Source organism: Sciurus carolinensis, chromosome 18, assembly GCF_902686445.1.
Source record: "Sciurus carolinensis chromosome 18, mSciCar1.2, whole genome shotgun sequence".
Taxonomy (NCBI): Eukaryota; Metazoa; Chordata; class Mammalia; order Rodentia; family Sciuridae; genus Sciurus; species Sciurus carolinensis.
The window spans coordinates 24,574,318-24,598,095 of NC_062230.1; the positions used below are offsets into that span (position 1 = coordinate 24,574,318).

Below are 23,778 nucleotides of genomic sequence, written 5' to 3' on the forward strand. Positions count from 1 at the left end.
CTGGAACAGGTAAGTGGATCATTTGCTTGTGAGTTTTTTTTTTTTTTTTTTTTTTTGTTTGTTTGTTTTTGTTTTCCCTGTATGGGGGATTGAACCCAGGGAACCATAACTACTGAGCCACATCCCCGGTCCTTTCTATTTTTTTGAGACAGGGTCTTGCTAAGTTGCTGAGGCTGGCTTTGAACTTGCGATCCTCCTGCCTCAGCCTCCTGAGCTGCTGGGATTATAGGTGTGTGCCACTGTGCCCAGCATTTGCTTGATTTTAAATACCTGGGAAGAACAGCAGGAAGTTTTAGCTAAAATACTGACTTTAAAGCCAGCAGTATAGTGAAAGAATATAATGTGCAAAGCATTTTCTGGGAATACCATTAACCAATTAATAGCTCAAAACCAGTCATCTCAACAGACACAGAAAAGCCTTTTATCACATTTCTAATAAAATCACCCAGCACCATGCTTAATAAGGCAATACACCACAGTGGCCTAAACACCCAGATTTGTATTGTGAGAAGGGGAGCCAGAGTTTGTCTAGAATGATTTCTGGTGTAGGCATCAGTCAATAGGGACGGAGCTCCTGCCTTAAAGCCCCCAAGGACATGCTGCTCCAGTGTGTGAAATGGGGATTAGGGGAGAACTGGCATGATGCTTTCTCGTCCTGTGATTCTTGTACACCTTTCTATTTCCCCTGTTTTTATTCTCTGACTCCCCCCAGCACAGCCCTGTGCTAAGCATGTCGTCCTCCGCCATCTTCCCTACTCTACTCGGTCTCCCTGAAATACAGATCTCACCCTGCCATGTCTTTAATTATGATCTTTAATTATTTTGATTAAATAAAGCCAATTTCCCTAGCATTCAAGTTTCTCCATGGTATCGCCTCATCTGAGCTCAGCCACATCTGAGCCCCAATTTCTTTTTTCTAAAATAGAAATACTGCTGGATGCCATGGCACACATATCTAGGATCACAAGTTTGAGACCAGCCAGGGCAACTTAGAACCTGTCTCCAAGTTACAAATGAAGCCAGGCATGGTGGCACACGCCTGTAATCCCAGTGGCTCAGAGGCTGAGGAAGGAGGACTGTGAGTTCAAAGCCAGCCTCAGCACTTAGTGAGGCCCTAAGCAACTCAGTGAGACTCTGTCTCTAAATAAAATACAAAAAAGGGCAAGGGATGTGGCTCAGTGGTTGAGCGCCCCTGAGTTCAATCCCTGGTATATATAAAAAAAAAAATTGAAAGGGCTGGGATGTAGCCCTGTGGTAAAGTGCCTCTGGGTTCGGCCCCTCGCACTACAGAAAAGAAAGACTACCACCTTGAAAGGTCGTGATGATTCAAAGGATGGGTAAGAAAAAAGAAGTTCTAAGCTGTTAAAGTTTGTAAAACCACATACAGAATCATCCATGCTCCGTTCACTCGCGTGGATGGACAGAGCTGTGCTCCGACCAACCCGCAGCTTCACTGACCTGGATCCAGTAGAGCTGAGAGGGCTGCTGCCCATCTTAGCTCTGAAGAGGAAGGCCCCGACTCTCCTGCTAGCAGCTTATTCCAGTGGCCCAGACATCCAATGCAACCTGATTCTGGTCCTTGAGCATCTTCCTCAGATCCTGTTAGTATTTTCAGGTATTCTCTTCTGTTGAGTTCCTATGCTGTGCTCATGAGATAGACACAACTGGTAGGCAAGCATTATACTTCTGGTAGCACAGTTACTGTGCTCTGTCCCATGCTGTGACACGCTGACTCCTTCCTATACATGGGATCACAAGAGAATGCTAAGCAAATTCAGAATCCCCCAGAAAGGTGGTGTGACATCCCACATCTCTCAATGTCCACTACTTCTACCCCAGCATGTCCCTAACAGAGGCCCTCATGGGCACATTCAGTAAGAAGAGAAACTTCCCCATACTAAACTAATGTGGGTGACCTGGACATGGATTAGGGCCGTGTAGCAAACGTCAACTCACTCTGGTCATGTTTCCAAAAGTGTGGGCTCAGGGGAAGAACTGGCTCTGGACTAGTAAAGAGAATGACAAAAAACAGCAATAAGCCTGGAAAATCGTGGCAATCATTTCAGTAACTGAAATCCAACGAAGGTAGGTGACGATACGAGAAGACTTCATGCTTGGGGAAAAACCGCTGAGGTTCGGACACAGACGTTTTAGTCAGACACTGAAGGCCACAGAAGGCCACAGTGGAAGGAAAATGCAGACCCAACCTGAACGCGGCCTCAGCTTTGAACGTGCTCCCAACCCACACACATCCGTGGAAGGACCAAAGCCTACTACCTCGAAAAATGGCAGCACAACTTTAGCTTGATCATTAACTGCCACTGAGCTCTGTGGACGTAAGGTGCTAGATTTAGAAAGCAAATTAAAAATAGAATAGAAAATTTGAGCAGAGACAACAGGGACTACATACCATAAGGGAGATAGTTTACAAAGTTAGTTCAGGCAAGATACTGAGCAAAAATAGGAATGACCTTCAGGAAGTTCACAATCTGTTGTGGTAGTACAGTATATTAACTGGAATGTTCAGTTTTCAACAAAAACATAACATGTAAAGAAATAGGAGAGATGACTCATACTGAGGGAGAAAGAGCAGTAAATGAAAAATCTCTCTGAATGTCTCCAGAGGAAGGATTTTGCAGATGGCCTTCAAAGCAGCTATTTCATTCATATCTATATCTATCTATGTATCTATGTATCTATCTATATAAATTTTCCCCCAAAGGAAAAGAGGAAACATCAGGGCTGGGATGTAACCCAGTGGTACAAGGCCCTGGGTTCAATCTCCAGCACTAGGGACAAAAAAGAAAAAACAAACCATGCTTTAAAAATTAAAAGAAAATATGACAACAGAAAAGTGATTTTCAATACCATGATAATATAAAAATAACCAAAAATTCTGGAGTTGAAAAGCACAATAAATTGAAATGAAAAATTCACTAGTTATTCAACAGACTTGAGATGGCAGAAAAAATAACGAACTTGAAGCCAGGTGCAGTGGTGCATGCCTGTAATCCCAGCAACTCAGGAAGCTGAGACAGGAAGATCACTAGTTGGAGACCCAGTCTCAGCAATTAGCAAGGCCCTAAGCCACTTATTGAGACCCTGTCTCAAAATAAAAAATAAAAGAGGCTGGGATGCAACTCAGTGGCAAAGACCTCTGGGTTCAATTCCCAGTACCAAAAAACAAAACAAAACAAAAAACCCAATCAATAAAAATAATACAATTTGAAGAATGGAAAAAAAAAGAAAAACATGAACTGAGCCTCAGAAACCTGTGAGACATCATCAAGGACATCAATGTACACATAAAGAGAATTCCAGAAGGACAAGCTACAAAAAGGGGCAGAAAAGTTATTTCAACAAATAATTTGAGCTGGGCACATAGGCATATGCCTGTAATCCCAGTTACTCAGGAGGCTGAGGCAGAAGGATCACAATGCAAGATCAGCCTGGGCAACTTAGTGAGACCTGTTTCAAAATAAAAAAGGTCTGGAGATGTAGCTCAGTAGTAGAGCACCCCTGGGTTCAATTCCTGTACTGCAAAAACAATAAAAACAATCATATTTGAAGAACTTCCCAAGTTTAAAGAAAAACGTTAATTTACACATCTATGAAATTCAATAAACTTCAAGTGGGATAAACACAAAGAAACTCAAACCTAGATGCATTAGAGCCAAATGTGCAAGCCAAAGATAAATCCTTGAAAGCTAGCAGGGGAAAATGACATGCCGTGCAAAAGACCCACAGTAAGATTAACAGCCGACTTCCCATTAGACAAATGGAAGCCAGAGGCAGTGGGAGGACATAAAGACCAGAACAGGAAAGGAATTCTATATCCAGCCAAACTGTCCTTCAATCTCAAGGTACGATCAGGACGTTCCCAATTAAAGAGAGGGAATCTGTTGCCAGCATATCTGCTTCACAATAAATATTGATATTAAAAGAAATTCTTTAGGTTGATCGGAACTCAATGTCACTCCAGTCTACACTGATATAAAAAACCCTGGTGATGGTGGTTCTAAGAGTACAGATCTTTCTTCTCAATCGGTTTGGAAGGTAATTGTAAGCGCTCTGAGTCCCCCTTGGCCGCCTCGCTCACTGCGGTCCCCACGTCTGCCACGGTCACCCCTGTGCTGGGTCCGCGCCCCGCTGGCACCACCGCAGCCCAGAAGCGGCTGCATCTCACGGCCCGAGGGACTCAGCCTGGCCCAGGAGAAGACGCCCCCGCCCACAGCGGACCCGCGACCTGGCCAGCAAGGCCTCGGGGAGGGTCTTCCAGAGCCCTGGAACCAAAACTGAAGGACCTGCCGCAGCGCGGAGGATGAGCCCCCGCGGAGAGAACCGCGCCGCCTTCTGTCCTTCGCATCCCATACCAGGACCCCTGGCAGGTGTGCACCAAGGCCGAGGCGGCGGGTCCTTCCTGGGACACTCGGCACTGGGAGCCCCGAAGCCCGAGGAACGATATTTTAAATTGCACGTTCTGGCTTTCTTTGCAGCAAGTGATGGCGCAGTAAGTCAAAATTAGGTGGCAGGATTTAGCCAAGAAGTTCAGATTACAGAAGCCCGCTGTTTCCATGGCTTCCAAACCGCCCTGGGAAATACACATTTTGAAATGGATAGTCTCCTTCCTAACGTAGTCAAGATGCCAAAGAAAGGGAATTGCTCTTTAACGCCATTGAAACGGTGCCTTGTGTGAAAAAGAAAGCAGTTTGGGACTTGCCTTGGATTGGGGACGAAGAGGCTACCTGCCCGAGGACGTGTTGTACCTTTGCTGCTGTGGAAGGAATCTTCTTTTCTGGTTCTTTTAAATCAATATTCTGGCTCAAGAAACAAGGACTGATGCCTGGCCTCACCCTTTCAGTGCACTTATTAGCAGAGATGAGGGTTTACACGGTGACTTTGCCTGCAGATGTTCAAACACCTGCTACACAAACCGTCAGAGCAGAGAGTAAAAAAATGGATGATTATCAATGCTGCAGGGCAGAACGGGGGTCAGGGGTCACTTACGGAGGGCTTGCCTGTGAAGCTCATTGGGATGAGCTGCACTTTGATGAAGCAATACATTGAATTCGTGCAGACAAGCTTACACTGGAGCTGGCCTTTGGCAAGGTTTTTGTTTTGTTTTGTTTTGCGGTGCTGGGGATTGAACGCAGGCCTTGTGCTTGGGAGGCAAGCACTCTACCAACTGAGCTATCTCCCCAGCCCTTTAGCAAGGTTTTCAGAGTAGAAAATCCACTTGACTTTATGGAGAATATTTCACTGGAGGGGAAGACTAACTTCTTTGAGAAGAGAGTAGCCAAGTATCAGAGGATGGAAGTGATGTGGAATCCAACAGAGAATTCTTTTACCTTGGATGCAAACCTCGACATGAACAGAAGATGTGCTCTTATTTGGCTGACTTTTTTTCTCCCTTATCACCACTGCCCAAAATCATCTAAAATGAATCATCCAACTACATCATCATCCCTATATTCATTAATGACATCTAAAAAACTGTGTAGCTACCTCAGAATCCGTCCTTGTTGGCTTTTGCAAGCAAGCCGGACAGCTTCACCATAGCACTAGTGACACGGATCCCGGCTTCAAAGTGAGAGGACCCTCAAGCAAGGCTGACCCAGCAGGGTGAACATTAGTTACAAGCACCAGGCAGTAGAAAGAGGCCAGTCTCACTGCTACGTAGCAGACTTTCAAGTTTACTTAACTAGTTTGTAAATAAAGCTGGCCTTTACACACAAATGAACATTGTACTATCAGGGGAAAAGCCTGATTTGTTTGGTTCCTACATCAAAGGTAAAGAGTTGTATTTACCACTGATGAAAGCCTATTTGAAATTCAGTGAGCAACTTGTTAAACTTCTGTTGACTAAGCATGTAATTTAAGTTTTGTTTTCTTTAATGAACTGAAATATTTAATCAATTTTTTTAAGTCAGTCCTGTGCACACCTAGACATTAGTCTGCTGGTGCCAGTGGAAGACGATTTGTGTATTTTATTCTGTCCCCCAGGTAGGGTGTCACGGCATCTCCTGCTCCATTGAGGTAGAATGTCTTTCAGGGTAAGGAGCTTCTAACTGAAGCCACTGGGAATTGAGGCAGGAGTTGGGTGACTGCTAGTGACCCAGTGACATGTGAGGAGCAGTACCATTGTTTCTCAAATTGTACTTTCCTCAATTTCTAGTTGGTGTGAAAAGACTTAAAAGGTCTCTGTAGGTGGGACTTCAGATAATATTATGACTACTCAGATCATCCTTAGACCTGCCTTACCGCTCTTATTTTTTTAATTAATTAATTATTTATTTATTTATTTTGCGGTGCTAGGTATTGAACCCAGGGCCTTGTGCTTGGGAGGCAAGCACTCTACCAACTGAGCTAGATCCCCAGCTCCAGTACCCTTTTTAAATGCTGAAACCAGAACTGAAATTGGCTCTCCCAAAAGTTGTTTATCCTGACTTTGTAAGTAGGTACTGTTGAGACTTAATCATTTTTACACATCTCTTAAATTAGAAAATATTTTTTACTCTATGTCCATTTAGGTTTTACCTATTTGTATTTTGGGAAAAAAATCACTCAGTATTATCTTGAGGTTAGTAATTATAAGACATTGCTCACTAATTCTAACATTTGCCTAAATACGAGCATCACCTGGTGAATTCCTTAACCAGTGGAAAACTAGTGCTGGTGTGATCTATTTATACATGTTCCATTCAAATGTTAATTTCTGGTAGAGGCATAAACTATTAATTAACAAAGCCTATTTAGCTCAATCTACCTTTGGGAAAAAAGCCAAGATGTTACACAGAAGGCGGTGCATGACCTGTGTTGCTCTTTGACCTGTTAACTGATTGACTTGTACATTGGCTGATCATTTGTCAATTCCCTTCCTTTATTGTATAGTCTTTTTTAATTCCTATAATATGGGACTCTTGTATCTTTTAAATTATTGTTGCCTAAAGTTAATAAATTCCTTAAAAAAAGATAATTCTAAAAAATTAAGAATTATTGCATTTGTAACAAAAAAGACATATACAATAATAATGGCTCAAAGGAAAGGGGTAGGAATAGAGTTACACCGAAGCAAGGAACAAACCAATTGGTACTTGAATCCACAGTGATAAATTAAAGAGTTCTGGAACTGATAAGTATGTATGTTAATATAAAAGATTTTAAATAATATTTTTTTTCTTTAATGATTTAAGACTAGGCTGGGTATGAAACTCAGTGTAGAGCATTTGCTAGTATGCATGTGGTCTTGAGTTTGATACCCAGTACTGCTAGATAAAATAAAACATAAGACTGTGTCAAACAACAATTATAATACACACACACACACAGCACAAAAGAGGAAAGAGAATACAGCTATAGGGAAGCAAAATTCATATTTTGCTGGAATTAGTTTTAGGGAAGTGGATTATTATAAATTAAGATGTATATTACGTTGGGCGTGGTGACCCATGCCTGTTATCCCAGAGGCTCGGGGAGGCTAAGGCAGGAGAATTGCAAGTTCAAAACCAGTCTCAGCAACTGAGCAAGGCCCTAAGTAACTTAGTGAGATCCTATCTCTAAATAAAAATAAAAAGGGCTAGGGATGTGGCACAGTGGTTAAGCACCCCGGGTTTAATCCCTGGTACCCCCCGCAACACCAAAAAAAAAAAATAAAAGTTTCAGTCAGTAACCTAAGATTCCACTTTAATATATTAGACAAAAAAGAGCAAACTAAATTCAGATAAAGCATAAGAAAGGAAACTGATGAGGACAGAAATCAATGATAGAAAATAAAAAATAGAAAAGTTTGCAACAAAGGAGAAGATGGTTCTTTGAAAAGAATAATGAAACTGATGCATGTCAAACAAATTGACCACAGGGAAAAAAACAAATGACAAAATTAAGGAAAGAAAGAGGGACATTCTATTGATTCTACAGAAATTGAAATTAAAAGGATTATACGAGAATATTATGAACAATTTTATGCCAAAAAAATTATACAACTTACATGAAATGGGCAAATTTTTAGAAAGGCCCAAATTACCAACTGATTGAATGAATAGAAAAATCTGAATAATCTATAACAAGTAAAGAATTTGAATTAGTAATTTAAATCTTCCCAGAAAGAAACATGCAGGCCAAGATGGCTTCACATTGATTTTTTTCAAATATTTAAATCACAAATTCAGAAAATAGAAAAGGAAGGATCACTTCCCAACTCTTTTCTTGAGACCAGTATTAACCTTACACCAAAATCAGACAAAGACATCACGAAAAGAAAAAATTGCCGACCAGTATCCCCTATGAACACAGACACAAAAAAACGTTAGCAAAGTAAATCCGTTAACATATAAAAATTAATATACAACATGGCCGAGTAGAATTTAGCCTAGGAATGCAAGACTGTCTTACCAACTTAAAATCAATTACTATAATATATGTGAAAAGTATAAAGGACAAAACTCCTTGATTATCTCTGGCACAGAGAAAAACAATTATGAAATCTAACACCTTAACACACTAGGAATAGAGGGGGATATGTTCAAATTGAGAAAGGGCATCTGTGAAAACCCATTAGCTGGTATCATACTCATTCAAGAGCGAGTGCTAAAGACAAATGCTCAAGATCTGCCACAAAGCAAGGTTGTCTGTGCTTGCCACCTTTGCTCTACATCACACGGGAGAGCCTAACTAGTGCAGTTAAAAGGAGGAAGAAAGGGAATTAACTTGGAAAGGAAAAAGGAAAAACGTTTGAGTTCCAGATGACATCTTCTAGCGTGTGCACAAACGCTAGAACTAATCAGCAAATCTGTCATAGTCAAATGGTACGAGATAAATATACAAAAATAACTGTAATTCTGTAACAAGAAACAATAAGGAAATTAAATTCATAGTAGCATTAAAAGGCAGGCAATACTTGCAAGATGTGTACAATGAAAACTACAAAATATTGTTAGAGAAGATATAAATCAGAGGTTCTCAACAAGGGGTGATTGTTCCCACTAAAGAACAATAGGAAGTGTATGGAGATATTTTCAGTTGTCAACATCTTGAAGGAAGGGTTGCTACTGGCACCTGGAGGGTAGAGACCAGGCGAGTTGTTAAATATCTTATGCTGCATAGGACAGCCCCTGTGACAAACAAACAAACAAAAAATCTAGCCTCAAATGCCAGTATGCTGAGGCTGAAAAATCCCAATCTATATAAATGGAGAGGAGAGAGATTCAAGAGGGCAAACTAGAGGGAGGCTGCATTCTTTGTCGCTCCATAACTTGGGTTTTGAGCAGAGGAAACTCTGTTTCTCTGTGAGGCAGTCTTTGCTGCCCATGGATCCCCTGCTCTTTACCCCATTTGTCCACCTTGATCACCCGCAGTCTGCCAGCATATCGACTACTTTTTGAGTGCAGATTATTCACTGACTGGTGCCCATCATCTGCCATTTGCCCATTTGCCTGCCTCTTGCCTGCCCATCGCCTGCCTTTCACTTACCAGTCACCCACTGCCTGAGGTCCACCTGCTGATCATTCATCAGGAGCCTGCAGACCACCCACAGACTGCCAGCAGATTGCTAGCTGCCTGCTGTTGCCTGGAAGTCCACTGTCACAGTACCCACAGGTTTGGTTACACGTGGCTGCTGCCATTTTGGGACAACAGCCAGGACCTCTAGGACCCCCAGTCCGACTGACCATGCCTCCAGGACCCCCGGCCTGACCCACATGGACTCTGGACTGGGTGCCCATGACCCGCACTGCAGCTCCCCATTTGCCAACATGTTTGGAAGCCAGTGCAGCCATCTTGGATTATCCTGGAAGCAGAAGCTGCCATCTTTAGGTGGGGCCAATCCCATCCTGAGACGCCTGCTGGAGACTGGAAACTCATTGTCAGGTACCTCTCATGCATCAGGCTACTGAAGACTGGGAGGTTTGAATACTATATGACTGTTATAGTGTAAATTTTAAGTTTTTATTTCTTCATTTTTCTCACTGTTTTCCTTTTGTTTACCTGTTTCCTCACTCTCTTTCTCCCTTTCTCTTGCTAACAACCAAATTCTTTTGATTCTGTTTTCACTCTTCTGATGATCTAGTACTTCTATATACTCTTTTCTTATCCCATTAACAGTTACAACCTACACCCCTCCCCATCCTCTTTGTCCACCCTTAGAAACTGCAGACCTCATTGCAAATCTATTTGTTATACTGTAGATAATAATTGAACTCATCCTCTCTGTTTATTATGACAATATTGTTAACATGTTCATAGGGGCTCTTTTGTTCAGGGCTGCATGTTGTCTGTACTGGGTGCTGCTAATATTGATCTCCTCCTTAAAGAAGAGGTTTTGGAAACCTGCAGGGTCACTATAAGCCTATGGGGGGAAACTGCAATACCCCAGATCTGCACTGCTAGAACATGAAAAAACAAGGGAAGAAAGTGTTCCAAACAAACCAAGATTTTATATTAACAGAATCCAATAACAGCATGGTAGAAGAAATGTCAGAAAAGGAGTTCAGAACATACTTAATTAAAATGATTTGTGAAGCAAAGGATGAGATAAGAGAGCAAATGCAGGCAAAAATGAACAATCACTCCAATAAACAGTTAAAAGAGCAACTGCAGGAAGCAGAAGATCATTTCAATAAAGAGATAGAGATTCTGAAAAAAACAAACAGAAATCCTTGAAATGAAGGAAACAATAAACCAAATAAAAAGCTCAATGGAAAGCATCACCAACAGACTAGATAACTTGGAAGACAGAACCTCAGACAATGAAGACAAAATATTTAATCTTTTTTTTTTTTTTTTTTTTTTTTTGTGCTGGGGATCGAACCCAGGGCCTTGTGCTTACAAGGCAAGCACTCTACCAACTGAGCTATCTCCCCAGCTCCAAAATATTTAATCTTGAAAATAAAGTTGACCACATAGAGAAGATGGTAAGAAATCATGAACAGAACCTCCAGGAACTATGGGATATCATGAAAAGACCAAATTTAAGAATTATTGGGATTAAGGAAGGCACAGAGATACAAACCAAAAGAATGAACAACCTATTCAATGAAATAATATCAGAAAATTTCCCAAATCTGAAGAATGAAATGGCAAATCAAATACAAGAGGCTTACAGGACACCAAATGCACAAAATTACAACAGATCCTCACCAAGGCACATTATAATGAAAATGCTTAACATTCAAAATATAGAATTTTAAAGACTGCAAGAGAAAAGCATCAGATTACATACAGCGGGAAACCAATATGGATATCAGCAGATTTCTCAGTTCAGACCCTAAAAGCTAGAAGGGCCTGGAACAACATATTTCAAGCTCTGAAAGAACATGGTTGCCAACCAAGAATCTTTTACCCAGCAAAAGTAACCTTCAGATTTGAAGACAAAATAAAATTCTTCCATGATAAACAAAAGTTAAAAGAATTTACAAATAGAAAGCTTGTGCTACAGAACATTCTCAGCAAAATATTCCATGAGGAGGAAATGAAAAACAGCACTGTAAGTCAGCAAAGGGAGAAACTACCCTAAAGGAAAAGTCAATCAAAGAAGAAACCAAGTCAAGTTTAAAACCAAAAATAAGCCAAAATAGGAATACAAATCATATCTCAATAATTATCCTGAATGTTAATGGTCTAAACTCATTAATCGAAAGACAAAGACTGGCAGATTGGATTAAAAAGCAGGACCCAACAACATGCTGCCTTCAAGAGACTCATCTCATAGAAAAAGACATGCACAGACTAAAGGTGAAAGGATGGGAAAAACCATACCACACACACAGTCTCAGTAAAAAAGCGGGGGTTTCCATCCTTATGTCAAATAAAGTGGACTTCAAGCCAAATTTAAATTTAGTCAGAAGGGATAAAGGAGGATAATTCATACTGCTTAAGGGAACCATAAATCAGGAAGACAGAACGACCATAAATATTTATGCCTCAAACAACGGTGCATCCGTGTACATCAAACAAATCCTTCTTAATTCCAGGAATCAAATAGACCATGATGCAATAATTCTGAGTGACTTCAGAATACATGAGAAAATGCTTTCCTCTCCAGAGTCCTATCAATAGAGTATGTTGGCTAACTTTGGATTTTTGCCAATGGAGAGAGAGAAAACAGTCTTTCATCCGCAGTTTTAATTTACATTTCTCTTTTTTAATGAGTGAAGTTAACTATCTTGTTGTTTATTAATAGCAAATTTTACTTCCTTTTTCTATGTTTCGAAAAGGTTATGATTTTTACATGTTCAGAAGGGTAGCTCTTTGTGATATGAGCCGTAATATCTCCTTTAGTTGTCTTTTTTTAAAAATTTGTGTGCTGGGGATATAGCTCAGTTGGTAGAGTGCTTGCCTATCATGCACAAGGCCCTGGGTTCAATCCCCAGCACCGCAAAAAAAAAAAAAAAAAAAAAATGTGTTTATGAGTCAGCCGTGTGTAGACCGGTGAGGCAGCAGCAGAGCTCAGTTCCCCAAAAATTATAAAAGCAGAAAAACTCAAGACAAGGAAACCCAATAAGGCCAGTGATTTCAGTGATACAGCAAACTGGCCAACACCAGGAGAGTTAGTGAGCACTGGATTTCAGAGTGTCATCAGCCAAGGAAATAAGAGGCCACAAATTAGAAAAGAAAAAGAAGAGAAGGTTGAAAGGAGGAGTAACAGTGAGAGCAAAGAAAACCGGGACACAAAATTAGACGGTCCTATAGAAAATGTCAGTGAGGATGAGGCCAGGCCAGCAGTCAACGAAAGAGAGCTCATAAACACACGTGGGTACCACTGCGTTTGGATGATGTCACCAGAGAGGCAGGAGAGACCTGGATCACGGAACAGCTCTGGTGTCAATCTGAAGCAATTAAGTCATCCCTTAATGAGAGGAGAGACACTTGGAGACGAGACAGAGAAAAAAGAGATGACCAGGATGAAGTGTCCAGTGTGAGGAGTGAGGGGGGTAATATCCATGGTTCCTTCAGAGGCCGAGGAAGAGGACGAGGCCAGGGAAGAGGACAAGGCAGAGAAAACCCTCCAGTGAACTTTGATTATTTGCATGGTTACCGAGAACATGGTGAAAGGACGGATCCAACATTTCAAACAGAAATTAACACCAGTAGGATGTATTGCTATGAAGATGGTACGGGTGTGCAGGTGTATCCTGGGGAGGAAGCATTGCTTAAAGAGTATATTCATCTCTCTTACCCTGCAGGGAGACACTGTGCTTGCTTAATAAACCCCCTTACGTGATTTCCCGTGTCCGGCGTGGTTTCCGTGGGATCCCTTATATTGGTGCCGTGAGTCGGGATGGGATCTTCCACCGTCTCTTAAGCGAGTGGAACCCCATCTAAGCCCCAGTGCCCCCTGGACACAGCCCCACCTTCCATTCTGCCCAGACACTCTGCATTCATCACCGAACTTCAAATTGGTGAGTCCTCTAGGCCGGTTCCCCTAGGCTGATTTATACCCTGGAGGAGGCTTTTATAGTTACGGCAGCCCCTATGGTCGGTCTTATCTGCCGGGTGGATTCCTGATTTTATGGTGGAGATCTCTCTCAGGGTTGAGGTTCACCTCGTGCTTGCGCACTCGCACTCAAAAACCCTGATATCAGGTCCTCAAACCCTTCTGGGCTTTTGCCTGGCCCCACATTGATGTTTGTGTGACGACACCATCTATGTGCCGCCTTCTCGTCTCCAGGCGACTACTCTGTGGCCTTGGGACGCTGGGGCACAGACTCGGCAGTATCAGTCCCCACCTTGGGATCTGGGTCCTCCAATCTGGCAGATTCCACCCTGGGAACCCTTCGCCCGACCCCCGGTACTTAAAGCCATCAAAATCCGTTTGTGTAATGGCACACAGCTTCCGTGAGCGAGCGGGCAGAGGGAAAGGGATTCCTTATCTTCAGGTCTCTTCTTTCTTGCTTCTTGGCTCTTCCTGCAGGTTCAGGCACCTCCAGACCCTGCTTCTCCGTCTTCCCCTGCTCCCCATGTAATATAAGCAGCCTCATTCCCCACAAGTAGGGGGAGATAATTGTTTGACAATTTTCTGCGTCCAAACCTAAATTAATTACTAACCAGGAAAAAGGGTTAAAAGGACCTAAGCATCAAGTTTCTGCTAGAACATTTTAGCCCCTTTCAGATTCAGATCTCAGTCAAGGCTTACACTGAAATGTAAATGGAGGAAGGCGCAGTGGGAGACCAGTCTCAAACCCAAAGAAAAAAAGTGTCCATTTTAAATTTCTCCTGGGCTACAACTCAGAATACTTTTCTCCCTTTCACCTTTTCTCTCCTCATTTTCTCATGCTTTAATTAATGACCATTATCATTTTTCTTCTAGGACTTTTGTTTTTCTTAAATGCTGTATTTTTGAGCTCACAATTTTGATCCTACATACTTAGGTTAATGATTTTTGATCACTTCTTTTTATCCAACTCTAGAGTTATTTTTGAACATCTATGACATTGCAATGGAGATAAATATTACAAGGTCTTTACTTTTGTGTTAAATATAAGCGCACATAAAAATTAAAATTTAAAAAATGGATCCAAATATTTTTAATTCACATGATTTAAAGAGGTTCAATTTAAATTGGGTAAACTAATAGAAGTAAAATGTCTTTAAAATTAACTCACAAGTCTCTAGGTGGTCACACTAATAAAATGTTGATGTTTATAAAATGTCTAACATCAATTTTTCTAGGACTTTTCTTCAACAGGAAAGAGACGGCAAATACTGTTTATACTTGTCTGACATCTTGTTTTTTTACACTTGTCTAATATCTTGGTTTTTTTTTTTTTTACAATAAGATGAGTGAATTAGAGTTGACATGTATGGGATTACTCAAACGTGTTTGTTAGAGACATCTAATTAATTTACAAGGTTATTCCATGGAGTAACATACTTAAAAACATTGTTCTTTGTATATTAAATGTGTTCATATTTTCTAGGTATACAAGCCTTTAAAGCAGAAAATTTATCAAGCTGCTATTCTTCAAATTAAACTTGTCTGTAATGGTAAACCTATCATTTAATGTTCTATTATAGGACCTGTCATCAATAGGGTACATGTAAAATTTGTTAAATGTATTTCTAAAAGTTATTGAAATCCTGATTTATTTAAAGTTTAAACATGAAAGCATTTTGCCACTTTGCCACACAAAAGGAAACCTAAAAGCTCTCTCAGCCTTTCTTTAATTCATGTTTTAGATATAATGTTAAATTATGCTAACTAATGTTCATATAGACTCAGGAGTCAATATATGTAAACGTCTTAAAATAACATTTAAGAAAGAGTGTAATGCGCAGTAGCAAAAATGGGACAATAATGACTGAGATTGGGGTCTCTGATGACCTCATGGCTGTGGCATGCCTGGTGCCTGGGAGTGCTCCTATGCAGGGGCACAAGATGCCTAACTGCTGTGGCAGTACATTGATCTCAGGCACACAGCTCTTGGGCAGGAAGGAATTCTTTTGCTAGATAACCAGTGTTTCATCACCTCCCTTCTCTGATTCCTGCCCACCTTATAGTAACTTTGAACAGCAGACTTCCTTAAGAGCTACACAGAGCGCCTAACATTGCACTTTGCAGCTCTGAAAAAGTTATGTTAATGTCCTAGTCTCTGTAACTTTCCTGAAAACAAAGAATAATGCTTACATACATATATAAAGATTGCTGACATAACTCTTTAGATCTGCATTTCCATCAGAGAACAGAGTTCCATCTGATCTCGACTTAATCTTCAAAATCTGTGTTTATAAACCTTTATTTTCTAACACTCCTTTGTCCCTCACTGAACTTGAGAATTTGGTCATGCTGGTCATGGCAAAAGAGGAAGCCCTACCTTACCTGAGATAAGGCTCTGCCTCACAACCCTGCTGCACATTGGAATGGCTCCAAAGTAAGCCAGACTTTAACTCATTTAAAGTTGTGTTCAAAAGTTTGATGTTTGTTGTAAAGATTACTGTGATCTCAACCAGGGGATATAATGAATAACTCAGCCAAAATTCAAGATAGCTATTGCACAAACTGAATGTTTTACTGTTGGTGATTCCATTTTTTATTTCCTTGTAAACTCTGTTGCCTGATATTTTGCAGAAGTACACCATAGATTAACTTGAAAAGCCATCACCTATAGGACAGATAATGTAGACCCCAATTAGATAAAAGGGAGTAAATAACTGTAAAGTTATAGACATTGAAGCTAAAGCCCAGTACTCTTTATGACTGGTGAGACTGACTTGCTTGATGGTTAAGCTCAAACTTAGAGATTTAGATTAAATACAGAGGTCAAGAAAAGTCCATATTTGGGTCTTGCCCTCAAAGTCAGCCCAAACCCAGGGAACAAGAGGACTTCTCTAAGGAGGTTTGCAACTCTGGGTCACACAACCTCCTGATCAAGGAGATTGATGAGGCCACTAGAGGAAAAGCCACTCAGTGCACCTGCTGCAAAGGAGGGTCAAGGAAAAAGGGAGACATCCCTGGTGCTTTCAAGGGAAGCCACCTCATCGAGGAGACCCTGCCTAACCAAGGGCACTAATGGAGCTAAGAAGCTGCTCTTAAGTTCTCTATGAGTGACCCCTGTGGAAACTCAGCTGACTCTTTAACAGACAGGAACAGGTCACTTTGACCAACTTGATCTTAAATACCTAGCAAAACAGTTAAAACCAAAATATAGCCATTCTTGGGCATTTAAAAGAAATAATACTTAAATCTAACTTAAGATGTACACTTGTGTTAGCCCACTAGAATAAAGACTAAAAGCTACAAAAGAGATTCTTAAGCAAATGTGCCTGATAACTATCAGAGAAACTGCCAGAGTCAGAAGTTTTAGTCAGTTTAAAGCCTACAGACACAGGTACTATGTTACTATGTTTGCTAGTAACAGAAGTATAGAGATCTCTACTCAATGTTGTGTTTACATTCCTGATAACCTGGACAATGTTAAAGTTCCCAAATAAAGGCCTTGTCCTCTCCAGCCTTTGCTAGGCCTTGTTATGGGAACAACTTCTCAGTTCTTCCACTCTCTGGTGAGGAATTATTGACTTCTGTCATCTTTATGATATGCATTGGCATGTTCCAGATTCTGTGACATTTATATTGTATCAATCTCATTTCAGTACTCATGTCTTTTTGTTCTTCTCTCATCCCCAGATGCCTTTACAACCTGCTCTTCCCCAACCAGACTTCTACCTTGGACCCCTCAATTGACCCAATTTCTAAAAAGGGAACTCCAAACTGCCTACCCCACGCTGCCCCCTTCCAGCTCGAAGAAGTCAGATGGGTCATCACCCCCTTTCCCTACAGCAGTGAAGGAGTTCCTAGAATTAGAGGGGTGAATGAAGTCAGAATTGGGGACAGGCAGTTAGTGTAGAAATAGGGGATCAGTCAAATCGAGGAAATGAAGTCCATGAAAACCATCTGCCTCTGGAAGTCTGGAAGGAGAATGGACTTTTTACATCTCACCTGCAAAACCAGCCCCAGTCACTTAGGTAGGAAGGAGAGAGAAGGCTTCGGAAAGAACTGGAAAGCAAAAGATTTTCTTATAAAAACAGAAATGGGGGAATGTAATATATAAAGCTGCTCCCCTGCCCTTTCTGGTGCAGTCATTTTTCCCGCCTCCCAACCACTTGTCAATCTGTGAACATCCTGGCTAGCTATTGGTTCATCAGTCAGCTTGCAAGTGTCCTTCTCCGATATTGGTCCCCTTTTAGTCCGGGCAGAATTCAACTGCTTTACTGTAGCTACCCCGCCATCTTTTCCCATCCTTCTGTCTGTCCTCCTCACTTTCTCTATCCTCCTCGTTTTTCCACTCTCTCTAGCCTGCGCCCTTTCTCTTTCCCTTTCTTTTCCTCTCATTTTCTCTCTTACCCTGCAGGGAGACACTCTGTTTGCTTAATAAACTCCCTTATGTGAAAAAAAAAAAGTATATTCAGCGTCAAGTTGAATAGTACTTCAGTATAGAAACTTGGAACGTGGCTTCCTTCTTCGGAGAAAGGTGGATGAGCAAGGTTTCTTGCCTGTTTCCCTGATCGCTGGATTTTACCACGATCCGGCGCTCACCATAAACTTTAACCTCACGTTAGAGGCCCTGAAGAACAGCACAGAAATGGAAGTTGTGGATGAGCAAATGAGGACAAAGAATCAGAAAGATGGCCAATCCCGGGCCCTCCTCCCAGAAGTGTGCCACACACAGTCTGCTCAATCGTCCGGAGTTCGTGCCAGGCCAAGTCTTTTGTCACATAGAGTCGGGGTGCTACTGATGCCCTGATGGAATGTGCAGTGGAACAGGTGACTCACTGAAATGCATTGTAACTACTGGAGCAAACCGTGCTGCAGAGATGGAAGCCACCAGACTGCCTTCCGTGCGACAGTGTCCACTGCCGACCCTGGGCAGCACAACAGTGGAGACCGCCACCTCTGTCACGACGGGAGACAGAGCCGGGGACATGCCGCTGACCTTCCAGAGCTGCCCGCCCTTTTCTGTGTGACCGGACTTAGGCCGCGTGGCTACTTTTATTTGCGGGGGAAGCTAATTATTATGGTTGTGGAAATACTGCAGGTTCTGTCTTTTGTTTCCAGGCAGATGTACTTGTGTCCAGGTCAATAAAGCAGAGAGAGAGAGAGGACTGCGTGGCATTTCCCAGCCTGCCAGGCCTTGGCTCCTGATCTGCCCCTCGCCATGGTGAACATCGAGTGTCACGTGTTACGATGTTTCACATGGAGGGTAAGATTCAGTAATGTGGACTTTTAAGGGGTAAGAAATTGAAGAAATAAACAAGGGTAGTTTTTCTCATTATTCTTCAAAATGTATTTTTGATACGTCAGTGTAAGTCCTGCCCATGAGAAAAGCATTAATGATGGACAGTTTCATAGACATTTTTATCTCACTTCTTTGTCAGCCCTGTGCTTCCACACCCAGCAAGCAACTCGGGCAACTGTTTAAAAGCTGAAGAAACGTGACATTGTTTGTTTGCTTGTTTTTTTTAAAGATATAATGGCTGGTTGTAAAAGTTAGATTTATTTATTGTGTAAACTGGGGTCCAACATGACATTTTTAACCAGCTTATAGAACATTCACTGGTAAGTTGGATAATATAGAAAATACTTTTTCCACAGGATAGTTAATTTAGGTCAATCAAGTTGGTGATGCCTGTCCATTAACCATTTATGCATTATTAATAAAATTATAAGAATAAAATTAAAAAGTTTGTGTATGATGCTTCTTTCCACAAAAAAATTTTTTTTTATGTAAAAAAGAAAAGAGCAGGTTCCTCATCTTCCTTACTTGGGTAAACAAAGCAGAAACTTAAAAAAAAAAAGGCTAATTAAATAAATGGAGAGACATTTCATGTCATGAATTGGTAGACTCAATACTGTCAAGATGAAAATTCTTGAAAATGATCAGTAAACTCAACATAATCCTCATCAAAATTCCAGCAGGATTTTTTATTGTAGAAACTGATAAGCTGATTGTACAATGGAATTGCAAAGAGTCTAGAGTAGTTAAGCAAGTTTTTTTTTGTTGTGTTTTGTTTTGTTTTTTTAAAGAAACAAGGTAGGAGGTAGGGTTGTGGCTCTGTGGTAGAGCCCTTGACTAGCACATGTGAGGCACTGGGTTCGATCCTTAGCACCCCATAAAAATAAGTACATAAAATAAAGGTATTGTGTCCATCCACAACTAAAAAAATTAATAAAAAAACAAGGTAGGAGACGTACACTACCAACTTCAAGGCTTACTATAAACTATAGTAATCAAGAAAGTTTGGTGTTGACACAAGAATAGGTATGCAGATAATGAAACAATCAACAATGCAGAAACCCTTACATTTTGTCAGTTGATCATCTATGTATTCATCTTTCTTCCTTCCTTCCTTTCTTTTTGGTTCAGTACTGGGGATTGATCCCAGGGGCATTCTATCACTTTACCACTGAGCTACATCCCCACCCCCCCTTTTTTTTTTGTGGTGCTGGGGATTGAACCCAGAGCCTTGTGCTTGCAAAGGGAGCACTCTACCAACTGAGCTATCTCCCCAGCCCCTCACCCCTTTTTATTTTGACATGGGGTCTTGCTAAATTGCCCAGGCTGGCCTCAAACTTGAGATCCTTCTGCCTCAGCCTCCCACATAGCTGGGATTACAGGTGTGCCACCATGCCCAGTTGTCACTTGCTTTTGACAAAGAAGAAAAGGCAATCAGTGGAGAATTTTCAACAAACGATCCTGAGATAACTGTATAGTGGCACGTCAAAACAAAAACAAAAACCCCACTAAAACAAATCCTTCTTAGACATACCAACAAAAGCACGACCCGTTAAAAGAGAAAAGGTAATCATGAACTTTATAAAAGTTTAAAAGTTTTGTACCTCAAAAGATACCACAAATAAGAAAAAGAAGCTACAGCCTAAGAGAAAGTATTTTCAAACCATAACTCTAATAAAGGTATTATATCCAGAATATGTGAAGAACTTGACAACTCAATAGTATGAATACAACCCCTTTGAATCTTTTTGGGCAAAAGTTCTGAATAGGTATTTCACTAAAGAAGATATAAGAATGGCTGGTGAACATAGAAAAAGATATCAACTTCATTGAATATTAGGGAAATACAAATGAAAACAATGACTTTACTGATATATAACAAATACTGATGTGACTATGGAGAATCTAGAACCTTCACACATTGTTGATGACAATGAACAGTGGCACTCTCAGGAAAACTTTGGCAGTGTCCTAAAAAGTTAAACATAAATTTATCTTACAACCCAGCAATTCCAATCCCTGGAGCCAATCTATCTAAAAGAAATGAAAACATGGCCACACAAAGACATGCTTAAAGGTTCACAGCAGCATTATTCATAATAGCCCTGGACGATAAACAATATAAATATAGGTCAACTGATGAATGGAAAAAGGGTTCTCAAAATGTGTCAACATAAATATTGACATATGTTAGTATGTTGTATCCATATAATGAAATAGTCAACAACATAAAGGAAGAAATTACTGACACATGATAGGTACTTCATGATGGACCTCAAAAACATTATGCTAAGTGAAAGAAGCCAAGTACAAAAGACTACATATTGAATGATTTCATGTCTGAAATATCAAAAAAGGGGGGAGAGGGTAAGTTTATACAGAATGTTTATTAGTGATTTCCTAGGGTTAGAAGTGGAAGCAAATGGGAAGGAATATTTTTAGGTGATAGAAATGTTCTTGTGGAGATAGCACAACTTTCTAAATGTACTAAACATTATTGTATACTTAAAATTGATCACTTTTACCTTGTAAATTATTTATCAACAAAGCTATTTTATTTTTTAAATGTCAGCTTGTCAAGGAGGGGCGTCTATTGGTAGAGGGGTCTAAGGCTTCTTCATCGATTTTCCCACACCAAGGGCTAGCCCACCAACTCTCCTAATTTGTGGATGTGGGTTCTTAGATTTATACTCTTCAAATGCATTTAGAGTCAGGGATGTCTGGGGTGAGAATGGAAAAAATAGCAAAATTATTCACAACTATACACAAAGCCTTTGGAAAAAAAAATGGGGGTTCCCGTGACAAAGGAAGCCTCCCACGTAGTCTCTCGATACCTAGGTGTCGCGTTGTTTGTTTTAGGCTAGAAGAAACAATAAGGGCCAGGGGTTTTCAAAGTGGTGGAAAGGAGGACAACGGGGCTACGGCGATGTGAGAGGCCAGCAGGAAGAGTGCTGGGCAGAGGCCAGATCACGTGGGCTTCCCCGGCTCCCTTTAGGAGGGCAGTGAAACACCGGAGGGCAGGCGCCAGTGGCCCCGCTGACCTGAGTTCAGATCCCGACGGTGCCACTTCTCGCTCAGTGGCTTTGAATCACTTAGCCGTCTCGGTCCTTCATCTAGACGCTGGGGAGAGTAGTAGTACTCACAGGACTCTGCGCATTAAATGCGCTAAAACATGTAACGATTTCCTAGTAAGTACACAGGTTCGTGCTCCGCGAATATCAGCAGAAGCGGGATGGCGGTGCCTGCCCCGAGCTCGCGTTGCCCCCAGGGTGTACGAAGCGCCGCGTCGCTATGGTAACGGCCGCCTACTTCCGGAAGGAGTACGGCGCGCGGCGAGGGTCAACCCGCCGCAGCACAAGCTGGTGGACTGAGCAGTCGCAACCCGGAGGGTTGCGGGTGCTGTGGAGGCCGGCTTCCGTGTTCCCGCAGTGTCGTCCGCTTCTGCGTCCCTGGGGCCGCCCGGAGCCCACTCCTCAGGCCTGGGCGCCTGAGGCCGTGTCGCCATGGACTTCTCCAAGTTCCTGGCCGACGACTTCGACGTGAAAGAGTGGATCAATGCGGCCTTCAGGGCTGGCCCGAAGGAGACGGCGGCCGGGAAGGCGGACGGCCACGCAGCCACCCTGGTGATGAAGCTGCAGCTGTTCATCCAGGAGGTGAACCACGCCGTGGAGGGTGAGCCGCGCGGGGCCCCGGCCACCGGACCCCCGAGCCCGGCTGGCAGAGGTGCCGGAACTGGGCTGGGGGGTTGCCTGGAGGTGCACGGATTGGGCGGTAAATACGAGCTTCGGGTGCTGAGAAAGCAGCCCTGCAGACCTGACGGCATCCAGGAGAAAGTCCCAGCCGGGTGCTGAACTGTCTTTAATCCTTGCTGAGTTTGCACATTGGTTTTCTTATTTTGGAGGAACGGAGGTACCGAGTATTGAACCCAGGGACGCTTAACCTCTGAGCCACATCCCCAGCCCTGTTTTATATTTTATTTAGAAGACAGGGTTTCACAGAGTTGCTTAGCACCTGGCTAATATGTTGAGGCTGGCTTTGAACTCGCGATCCTCCTGCCTCAGCCTCCAGAGCCGCTGGGATCACAGGCGTGCGACACCGCGTCTGGCTGCACATTGGTTTTCTACCTCTTGCAGTGCCGTAAAGTTTCCTTTAAAAACTCAAAAGACACACTTTTGAGATTACTAAATCATGACTGATCCTTATATATTTGGCGAAATATATTAAAGGGGTGTGGGAAGGACAGAAATCTGGGAAATAATATTTTAATGGGTCTTTATGTCAATGGAGGAAGAAGGGCTGGCCTGAGTGGAAACTTGGACCATTTTGAAAAGAGTTATAAAAAATAATATCCACCAGCAACCACTTCAAATACTTCCTCTATTTGACTTTATTTTGCTGTATGTTGATTCAGTACATTCTGCACACCAGCCCTTCTGCTAGGCTCTGTTGGAATAACCAAATTGCTTCCGCTCAAACTGAATGGTAAATAGAACTTTGTTTTATAGATATGCCCATTGTTGAAGAAAAGGAACTAGAGGCTTTTTTTTTTTTTTTTTCAGTGCAAATTCTTTATTGTATTTTGAATCTTTTACTAATTAGGGAGCATCTACTATCTTGTATCAAGAAATGGGTACTGAGGGGGCTGGGGTTGTAGCCCAGTGGTAGAGTGCTCTCCTAGCATGTGTGAGGCACTGAGTTTGATTCTCAGCACCACATATAAATTAATTAATTAAAGGTCCATCAAGAACTAAAAAAATATTTAAAAAAAAGAAACGGGTACTGGGGATGAAAAGTTAACTCTCTGTAGATTGCTGCCAGTGGGGGAAATATGTAAACAGTTAAATTATAATGAAGGATGGCTTTAAGGAGTCTAGAACCTGGAGCCCTGAGAACTGGCAGATAGGTGCAGTTATCTCTTGCCTGGGAGAATCCTAAAGGACTTCCCCGCTAGGCCTTGAAAGAGAACTTCTTAGGGCAGAGAGGATATTAAAAAATAGTATAATAACAGATATTTGAGGACTTGGTATATGCCATACTATTCTAAGTGCTTTATATG

At 41.7% G+C, this 23,778-nt stretch overlaps 1 protein-coding gene and 1 pseudogene across 1 annotated transcript in view; both read left to right on the forward strand.

The window, feature by feature from the left end:
- Positions 1-1,416: 1,416 nt before the first annotated feature.
- Positions 1,417-22,213, forward strand: LOC124969941 (ribonucleoside-diphosphate reductase subunit M2-like; annotated as a pseudogene).
- Positions 22,055-23,778, forward strand: part of Cog7 (component of oligomeric golgi complex 7) — a 62,334-nt gene continuing 60,610 nt past the window's right edge. Inside the window, exon 1 of the mRNA XM_047533347.1 lies at positions 22,055-22,394. Coding sequence (XP_047389303.1) covers positions 22,226-22,394 — 169 coding nt within the window. The 5' untranslated portion in view covers positions 22,055-22,225. The remainder of the gene's footprint in view (positions 22,395-23,778) is intronic.